The 9,772-nt window shown below is 39.6% G+C and overlaps 1 protein-coding gene across 1 annotated transcript in view; it reads left to right on the forward strand.

The window, feature by feature from the left end:
• The window catches only part of cntnap5a (contactin associated protein family member 5a), a 246,642-nt gene extending 238,324 nt beyond the window's left edge, over nucleotides 1-8,318 (forward strand). Inside the window, exons 21-24 of the mRNA XM_022679490.2 lie at nucleotides 1,481-1,565; nucleotides 4,292-4,495; nucleotides 4,601-4,675; nucleotides 5,685-8,318. Coding sequence (XP_022535211.2) covers nucleotides 1,481-1,565; nucleotides 4,292-4,495; nucleotides 4,601-4,675; nucleotides 5,685-5,881 — 561 coding nt within the window. The 3' untranslated portion in view covers nucleotides 5,882-8,318. The remainder of the gene's footprint in view (nucleotides 1-1,480; nucleotides 1,566-4,291; nucleotides 4,496-4,600; nucleotides 4,676-5,684) is intronic.
• The last annotated feature ends 1,454 nt before the right edge of the window (nucleotides 8,319-9,772 follow it).

Here is a 9,772-nt window from a genome sequence, read left to right on the forward strand (position 1 = left end):
TGTTGGCTCCGCTTCAGAGCTGTGGAATGAACTGATCTTCAGCTGGAGAAAGCCATGCTAAAAGCCGAAAGCCGGGTTAACAATGCTGGCGAGGCACTGAATCCGCGATACAAGCCCCAGAGATCGGCTCTCCCTAAGCACTGTATCCGGGCAAACAGGCCTGGAGATCGGAGGACGCTGACGCTGCCTAAAAATATATATTATACGTGTAACCCCGGATACTGTTATTATTTAGATTAATCACTTTTAGCATAGCTAGCTAACTCTCCTGCTGTCTTTGTTTCTAAAGGCTGCTGGTAGTAGGCGGTCAGTCACAAAGCCTGGAGATATTAGCCAATAGCATTCGCTGAGGGAGCTGATCCTGACTCCGCCCCCAAACTGTCAAAACCACCCTAAAACTTTTGTTTTAATTTCTTCTCCTTCTGCTATTACCAAACACAATTCTGATTGTATTTATAAACATAATACTATCTCTTGAAGTGTGACAAAAATAATTTTGAGTATATATATATATATATATGTGTGTGTGTGTGTGTACAAATGCTCTCAACCCATCCCCAAATTTGACATATTACAGTATCTGCTCAATCAAAGATGCAGTAAAGAACATTGGTATTTAAATAGTGTGAAACTGACACCAAAAATCCATAATTCCTGCTGTTTACTTACTTAGAAGTATTTTTTTTCTCAGTATATATGGGTCTTGAAAGTGCTTAAAAAGTGCTTGAATTTTACCTTTTAAAGGTGTATGAACCCTGATTATTAGGATTATAATCATTATATTATATTAATGAATGCTGGTACTTCCTTGTATTGTTGGGAGGGGACACAAATGATTGTGTGTTTAATTGGGGAAATTATTACTAGCTCCATATTCCCCCTGTGTGTGTATGCAAAAAAGAGAGAGAGAGAGGTAGATAAAAAGAGAGAGATTTGATCCATATATCAGCATAAATATAACATAATCTAACTTCTGAACAGTAACAAATGACAAATGAGTGTTTATGTCGCTATATAAAAAAGGCCAAAAAATAATATATCAACAGACTCTATAAAATAAGTGATTGTGGACAAATCCAGCCAAACTGTGGTGTAATTTTTGTCATACTTATATTGTTTAGTATCAGACAAATATAGCCTAAGTACATTTTAAATGATGGTTTCAATTATTAAGGTAAAAATCTTTCCAAACAATCCTGGCTCTGTGTAAAAAAGTCATTGTTCCTAAACCTAATAGCTTGGTTGTGCTGTGCTTGGCAGCAACAACTGCAATCAAGCTTTACCAATAACTGGCAATGAGTCTTTCACATCTCTGTGGAGGAATTTGGGCCACCTCTTCTTTATCGAATTGTATTAATTCAGACACATCTTTAGAGAGTTTTTAATCATTTGCACAATGCACTGCAAAAAAATAAAATAAAAACTTATTTAAAAATAATTTATTCATACTCCTTTTTCTTTTTCTGTGTATTTGTGATAGGTTGATCAAGACCATAAAAGATACAGCCTTTCCTATGATGCAGAGTTCAACTCGATGAGGTCACTAACCCTCGGAAAAGTTGCAGGTAAGATTGATGGCTTCATTCTCTCCCAAAATACACAGCAGATGAGCCACAGAATTGGGAAACAGCTTTAATCACATGCACATTCTTAATCCACTGTCATTAGTGTGGAGTCAATCTCTTTTTGCAGCTCAGCAATTGATTTCTAGCATAATGCTCCTTTAAAACAAACACATTTTGATATGACAAAAAAGTACAGCATTTTCATTTTCCATGATATTGTGTTCAAGTTTTAACCCTCTAGCTGAATGTTTGAGGTTGTTCTGAATAATTCAGAGGTAGTCCTCATTTCTCCTTATTCCATCCACCCTGTGCAGTGTTCCAGTTCCACTGGCAGCAAAGACTGAAAAACAAAAAAAATCTGTGTCGTGATACTACCACCACCATGCTTAACAGTTGTCACAGTGTTCTTGGGGATAAATGTCTTTATTGCCTTAATAGCTCAATTTTCCAAAGCCAATAAACCCAACCACTCACTAGGACTCCCCCTATTACTGCAGTTTACCCAACACTAGAAGAAGAAGAAGAAGAAGAAAGAGCGCCACCTACCCACCCAGAGAGAGAGCATGAACTATCATACTTTCTATATTCAAACTCACCATATATGGGCCACAGTGCCACTCTGAGCCTGCAGTGCTACTTTCCTTCACTATTCCACTATTCTGCAGTCCTGCAGTCATGTGAAAACGGGACTGAATAAAAGCCTGAAGTCCCACCTTAGGAAAAATATTTGATAAAGTACTCTTTAAAGAATGATTTATTATGAAAATAGGATGAAGATGAAATGCTGAAATATTCCTCTGCTTCCTACTTTCACCCTCGAGCACTCCCTGATCCCTCAGTATCTACAGAAAGTTACACTTTGTGATTAAGTGAAGGCCAAATCGATTTTTAAGCGCACTGTGCTCTTTTACCACAGAGACTTTAATATTTTATTCAGTGACTCAAGGTGTCTGACTCTCATTCAGGGGATTAAATATTAATAAAGATGACAAAACAAGGCTGTGTTGCCGAGAGACTGTGGCAGCTTTGAAAGGAGTGCTTTTGAAAGCATACAGGCTTTTGAAAAACAAACATTACATCTGTGAAAGGCTTGGCAACCTTGAACTTTAATGCAGAATTTCTTTAGATTATTGGATATTTTGTTGTTTTGATAGTCTTTCTAAAGACTTTATATCTTAAGCTGTCTTTGGTTATTAAAGATAAAATTATTTATATTACCGACATAGTGATAATACAAAGTGAAAATAATGAAAATCATAATAATTAGTAGAATGGTTGCATACCTAATGGTTGTGTTAGAGGAACACGGCATTAAAAAAATCAAGAAGATGGTCAGTGGGTCAGTATAGCAGTAGTCTAAAGCTCAAGCACAAGGGGTCTGGTTACTCTCAGGAGACACAAACTCTATGGCTTGGGCTTGTGTAAAAAAATGAATGAAAGTGAATAACGGAACAAAGGATTAAAAAACAGCAAAGAGATGAGTGCAAGTCAGTATGACTGGCTTGGTGGAGCACATGCAGCTTGGTGGCTTTCAGGCAGTTTGGTGGCTTTCAAGAAAAGGGGGACTTCTGAGAGTTTTGAGATTAGGGCCCAAATAATTATGGGAGTAAATGGCAGTAACAAGGGATGAATCTAAAACTACAAATAAACGTGCAGGTTAAAACTATTTCTCAGTACGCTGCATTACAGTAGATGAGCATTTACTTGTGCATTCCATTTATTCCTAATTGTTGAAATAAGGATTTTGGTGAAGTTTTTTAAAATGTCATGTGGGCTGTATACAAGCCCACATCACACAACCAGACTAAACAATCTGGAGTTGTAACAGTGTTGATATCTTGAAAGCTTGCAATGATCTGTTAGAAAAAAAGAAGAAAACAGAAAAATAATTAAAGCTCATAAATGATGCTCATAAATCAGATAACAATATTCACAGTCAGTCAAAAGTGGGAGAACACTTTTTATTAAAAAAAAAAATTCAAGATGGCGGCCGTGTTGTAGACATAGCCCTCACTCATTACTTGCTGAGGTATTCAGACATGGCAATTTTCTATCGTTTCATTTCTTAATAAAATACTTATGACTTTTGACCTGTAGTTGCGCCAGAGCCGGTTTATGTAGAGCTGCCAGCTTCCTTTTTCACAGTTATATCAGAAAATGACTCAATGAATGGATAGAGATGAATGGAGCTAAATGTTTTTTCTCCGTCAGTTTTATGAGTCACCCGTCTAGTTGAAAGTATCCTCAAGTGCGGTCGCAAAGACCATAAAAACGTTATGATGAAACTGGCACTCATCAGGATAAGTTCATCAGAGTTACCAGCCTCAGAAACCGCAAGCTAACAGCACCCCAAATAAGAGCATCTAAACACTGTTTAGTACTTTTAAGTTACTACATGATTCCTTCATAGTCTGGATAGCTTCAGTATTAAATTACAGTGTAGGAAAAAAAAAATTAAAGGAGAAAGTACTTCAAAAGAAGTTACTTTTGACAGGCACTGTATATTTCAATCTTTTTACAGTAAACAGGTTTTGGCCAATGGAGAAGCTAGCATTACTCTTATTGTAAGCTGAAGTTTCAGCCAGAGTATGTTTAAGCTATATAACTATAATTTAAAAGCTTGAAAATTGTGTCTCCTGTAGTGAAACATTTGATATTGTTCTGTGATAAGATACTAGAAATTTAGAAATTAGTAATTATAATAAAATAATTGTTTCTTTTAACAGGAAATGAGGCGCTAGATGAAGAAGTTGCACAGGCAGGATCCAGAGGTTTTGTTGGCTGCTTTTCGTCTGTGCAGTATAATCATATAGCTCCACTGAAAGCAGCACTGCTGAACCGCGGCAGCTCTCTGGTGAACATACGTGGACATTTACTGGAGTCTAACTGTGGAGCACTGGCTGATTTGTCCACCTCCAGATCACGCTTAGGTACATTCAATTCTAACACAGTCGTTTCACAGCCTGGCTGTCATCGAACTGCAAAATAAGAGTTTGGTTAAAAACATGTTTTTTTTCTCTCCATTTTTCTTGCAGACCACGGGGAAGAGGCTGGTAAAGATAACAAGCATCGAGATGATGACACCCAAAGAGATTCGGCAGTAATCGGAGGTGTGTTTTATTACCCCAGTCTGCTTTATTGCTCCATTTGTAAGAGTCACCGACCTGTGAAATGAGCTGTGGCTGTCTGGGTTCTCGTTTCAGCTGTTCATCTTTGTTTAGCACATTCGTTTTCTGAAACGTGTAATTAGTTTATATTGATTATGTATTGTGTGCTGATAAGAAAATATGGTAATAACATCATAAGGTAATGGCCTTTTTGCCATTATTGTTTGCTGCTCAGTCAATATAACAATATACAGTTGAAATAAAAAAAAAAGTAAGTGAACCTTTTGAAATTACCTGCATTGATTAATAATAAAATCCGGTCTCATTGTAATGTAAATCAAAGTTATTGATTTGGAATTGTGAGCAAACCATTTGATAACAGAAGATAACAGGGCTGCTGCTTTTACATTCTCCTGAAAAAAAAACTTGAATTCACTAATCACAAGCCTTGATGCTCTCTCCACCATGCTTCACAGTTGGGGTGAGGTCCTAATCCTGCTCCCCCTGCTCTGCACAGTCCCAGCACACCTGATCAACTAATCAGCTCATTAATAATCAGCCCAGAAAACCCAGAAAGTGTGGAAAATGTACAGAGCAGGATGGCAAAAGGATTTAAAAAACTGTACTTCTTAAAATAAACAATTTCTTTCAAAGCAAAGCAATGCGGTTAGCGGCTAATGCTAATACTGCTCCAGCCGTGGTGCTGGAGAAGCTCCAATAAGGCACTCTGGATTTTAAGGTACACTCACAATTTTTGGTCAAATTAAAGAATTTTAGGTGTGCCTTATACTGCAAAAATATGCATTTTCTTTATGGGACATGAATCTTTGGTCATATCGCACAACCCTAGCACCCACTATCAGACGTCACTCCAACTTCCATAATTCATGTTGTGTTGCAGTGAGATTCTAATCAATCTACATACTGCTGTCCCATGACTTGGCCACCCCTATAGATTTTAAATGAGACTGTATCATGTTTAATTTAATCTTAATTTCTTCGTTAATCGTAGGTGTGGTGACGGCAGTGATCTTCATAACGCTGTGTGTGGTGGCAGTGATGGCCCACTTCCTGTATCAGCACCGGCAGGTCCGGAGAACCGCCAGCATCCAGGAGAAGGAGCACAGACACAGCCTTGAAGCCGCCTACAGGGCAGAGCTCCACCTGAACAACTCCATGAGGGACAATATGAAGGAGTACTACATCTGACGGACATGCCGAGCTGTGCCGCCTGTAGCTGTCGGTTTTTCCTACTTACGTTTAGTCCTTTCGCACTCGCAGCGCGGTGCGGACCTCGTCTAGCAGGGGATGTGTGGAGGAGATCCTTCACCGCTGGAGCCTGGAGAACATAGGGATCTGCGGATCTAGGTAGGTAGTAGCTAGTAGATGCCCACCCTGTTGGCCCGGCGCGGGGGGTCGGGGTTGTGATGTATGGTGACGGTGTTACGGGGAAAGTCCCTGCTATTTTTTTGGACAGTATCCCTCTGAGAGAAGAACAGAGAATCACCACCCTGTTCCTCAGAGGCTTTAAGGGTTCATGATGATATGATCCACAAAAAGAAAAAAAAAATATTCATCCCCCATCCTTCTCTCTACTGGACTGGACACACTGGAGTAACATCCCCTGTAAAATCCTGAATTTTGTGTTTTATTTATTCATATATTTATTTTTTTAAGGCATCATAGAAATTAATATCGGAATGTGAATGTTAGCACATATTGTACACGTAAAGAAAGTGAATTATGCATTGAAATATATAAAAAAAAAAACATTTCTCCACACTTCTCCCTAAGTTTCATCACATGCCCATCAGTATAGGACATGCTCCTTTAAAAATCTAAAATATATCAGGAATCATTCCCAAGCTTTGCTGAAACATTAAGAGTGGTGATGTCAAAAATCAAAAATGATGTCTTCACAAAAGCTTCAAGGTTCTAGAAGCTATCATGCGAAATGTCACGTCATGTCTTTCTAATCAACAAACCCTGACTTCACACTTTCTCTGTGTGCTCTTCGGAAACTTCGCTGCTCGTTAAAATTCAGGTCGGCATGCTTGAAGAACACAATGTGCGCCAGATCCAAGCCGTTTTTTTTTTTCCCTTAAGAATGCATTATGCTGAAATTTGGGTCACGAAACAAGGTTACGTCTGAAGCTTAACAACTCTGCACATTAAAATTGTGATATGCACTGATCAGCCATAACATTAACACCACCTCCTTGTTTCTACTTGTCATACTGATCATATAGGATAATTACAGGCTGTAGTTCTGTAACTTTTCTGTTTCTTTGAAGACTTTATTATTATCCTCCTTTACTATTCACCCTGTTCTTCAATGATCAGGACCCCACAGAAGAGAAAACCACCACAGAGCAGATTTTATTATTTGGGTTGTGTGTCATTATTCTCAGCACTGCAGTGATTAGCGCTGATTAGCATGGTGTTGGTATATGAGGTGTATGTTAGTGTGTGTTGTGCTGATGGTATGAGTGAATCAAACACAGCAGTGCTGCTGGAGTTTTTAAACATCTCAGTGTCACTGCTGGAATGAGAGTAATCCACCAATCAGAAATATCATGACAGTGTAGGATTTGTCCGGTGGGCACTGATGAAGGACTAGAGGACGACTAACACAAACTGTGCAGCAACAGAGCTTTCAGAGCTTCTGAGGTGGAGGAGCTGTAGGTAGGAGGAGTGGAGGACAGTGCACTCCTGTGTCTGATTCACTTGTAAAACCAGCACAACACACACTAACACCTCATACACCACCACCATGCTAATCAGTGTCAATGTTATGCTTGTTTGGTAATAATATTTTGTTATTTTAGATTGAAAATTAGCAGCTATATGTTTTGTTTATAACATGTATGAACACTATAGGCTATGCTACTCAATGACTTACCTAAATTTGCCGAAGTCTATTGTTTTTGAGTAGTTCTTTAGGTCATATTCTGAATTTGAATACTGTACATCATTGAACTCCTGAAGTTTACCAGGTTTAAATGACCCGATATATCTGTGACAAGCACCACAAAATAAAATGACTCCTTAAGCGCCTCCATACTTGAGAAAAAAAAACATGCAAAATGTATTTGATGGAATATTAATCCATATTTTGATTTGTGCTGGATGATTATAACCTGAGCTTGTTGGTCTTGTGGGGTCCTGATAATGGAAGAAAAGGGTGAAAGGAGGATAATAATAAAGTACGTAGAGAATATATCCTGTATGATCAGTAGAGTTAATGTTATGGCTGATCTGTGTATTTGAATCATTGCTTTCTGGGCTGATGCTTTCTGACCCTAGAATCACTGTGGGAATGCACATACACATACACATGATGCATTCACATATTCACACTTAATTCTCAAAAAAAAAAAAATAACGTGAACAATTCACAGAATTATCAGATCATCTATTCTTTATTAATGAGAGAATCTTCATGTGTCATATCTTGTCATGTTAGGCTATTCCGCTGACTGACTGTCTGTTTTCTGTTTTGGAATTGAAGTGTCCTTTAATATGTTTCTCCCTCTGACTATTTTATACCTCTATTGATACTGGTTATTTTAAGGGGTGTTTTGTATAATTGTACAGCTATATTGTAAATACATGTTTAATAAAAACTCAAATTTTTGCAGCATTGTGACATGGTCATGTACTAATTTCAGTCTGGTGTGTGTTGATACTCCAGCAGTTCAGTTTTTGCTCTATTATAATATTGTCATCGGTGTGCTAATGGTCGTTTTGTATTCACATTTATTACAGCCTCAGGTCTATGCTTTTTATAGATCAGGGATTCTTCCACTCTGTCCCCACAGAAATAGTCATTTTGGCCAGGGGTGCCCAAACTTTTGCATATAATTGTTTAGGCTGTATTTAAATAAGTACTTAATATTTGCTTGTTACTCATATGCGTGACATTTACAGGTACATCACATCATTGTGTATTGTATTGTTGCACACTCAGAAAGTTGTACATTTAAAGGAAACTTTTATTTATGTACGTTCTTTGCACAAAATCACTCACACATAAAGAGATCTTACCAGCTCTATTCTTACCACTTTTACTCTTTTTCAGAATTTGTCAGGGCCAGACAGGAATGAGACTGGTGCAGATACAATAAAATAAATTTATTTAAAGTTATAGAGCAGACAGGGGTAGTCAACGGAAACAGGGTCAGTACCAAAAACACACAGTGTAGAAAAACCATACCATAAACGGAAGACAGTCCAGAGTTCATACACGGGTAGGCAGTATAACAGGGTGGGCAAAAATCCAAAATACTATAAACAGTCCAGGTCATACACGGGTAACCAACACAAGGGAGCAGGCAAAAATCAAAGTCGGTAGAAAACAAAAACAAGATCATACACGGATAAAGGCAAGGGCAATAGAAACGCTTTGTATTGTAGGTATTACCAAACAGATACTCGGCGAGGTGTGAGCGTGAGCATGGTCCTTAAATACTGTGGATAATCAGTACTCGGGGCTTCCTGGTGGCGTCATGTGATGTGTCATGTGATCAGGAGTGTGTGTTGTGTCATGGAGTGGTGCGTTCTGGGTATTGTAGTTGTTACTGTGAGAATCGCAGATAGAGCTAGATGTGGGAGACACAGACGTGCTTTCAGCACCAGACATGACAGTACCCTCCCCCAAAGGACCCGGAGCGGAGGCAGAACGGGGCCGACCCCGGTGACGACCACCCGGCGGACAGGGAGTACCGGCGGGAGGTGCAGGTGTCGGAGCGGAGGTGCCAGACAGACGGGGCTCTCCAGAGCGAGAAACCCGACGAGTTGGAGCAGAGGAGGTCGGAGGACGCTTGGGACGTCCACGGGGCCTAGGAGCAGGCTTACCAGGAAAACGAGCATGAAACTCCACGAGCAAGGCAGGGTCCAGCACATCCTTGGCAGCCACCCAACAACGCTCCTCCGGACCATACCCCTCCCAATCGATAAGGTATTGGAGTACACCCCCACGTCTGCGTGAATCCAGCACGTCCCGGACAGCATACGTGGACGACCCCTCCCCCTCCACAGCCGCGGGTGGAACATCAGCCGGTGCAGCGTCAGCGAGCGGACCCGGGACCATAGGCTTGA

This window comes from Astyanax mexicanus, chromosome 11 (genome assembly GCF_023375975.1).
Source record: "Astyanax mexicanus isolate ESR-SI-001 chromosome 11, AstMex3_surface, whole genome shotgun sequence".
Classification (NCBI taxonomy): Eukaryota; Metazoa; Chordata; class Actinopteri; order Characiformes; family Acestrorhamphidae; genus Astyanax; species Astyanax mexicanus.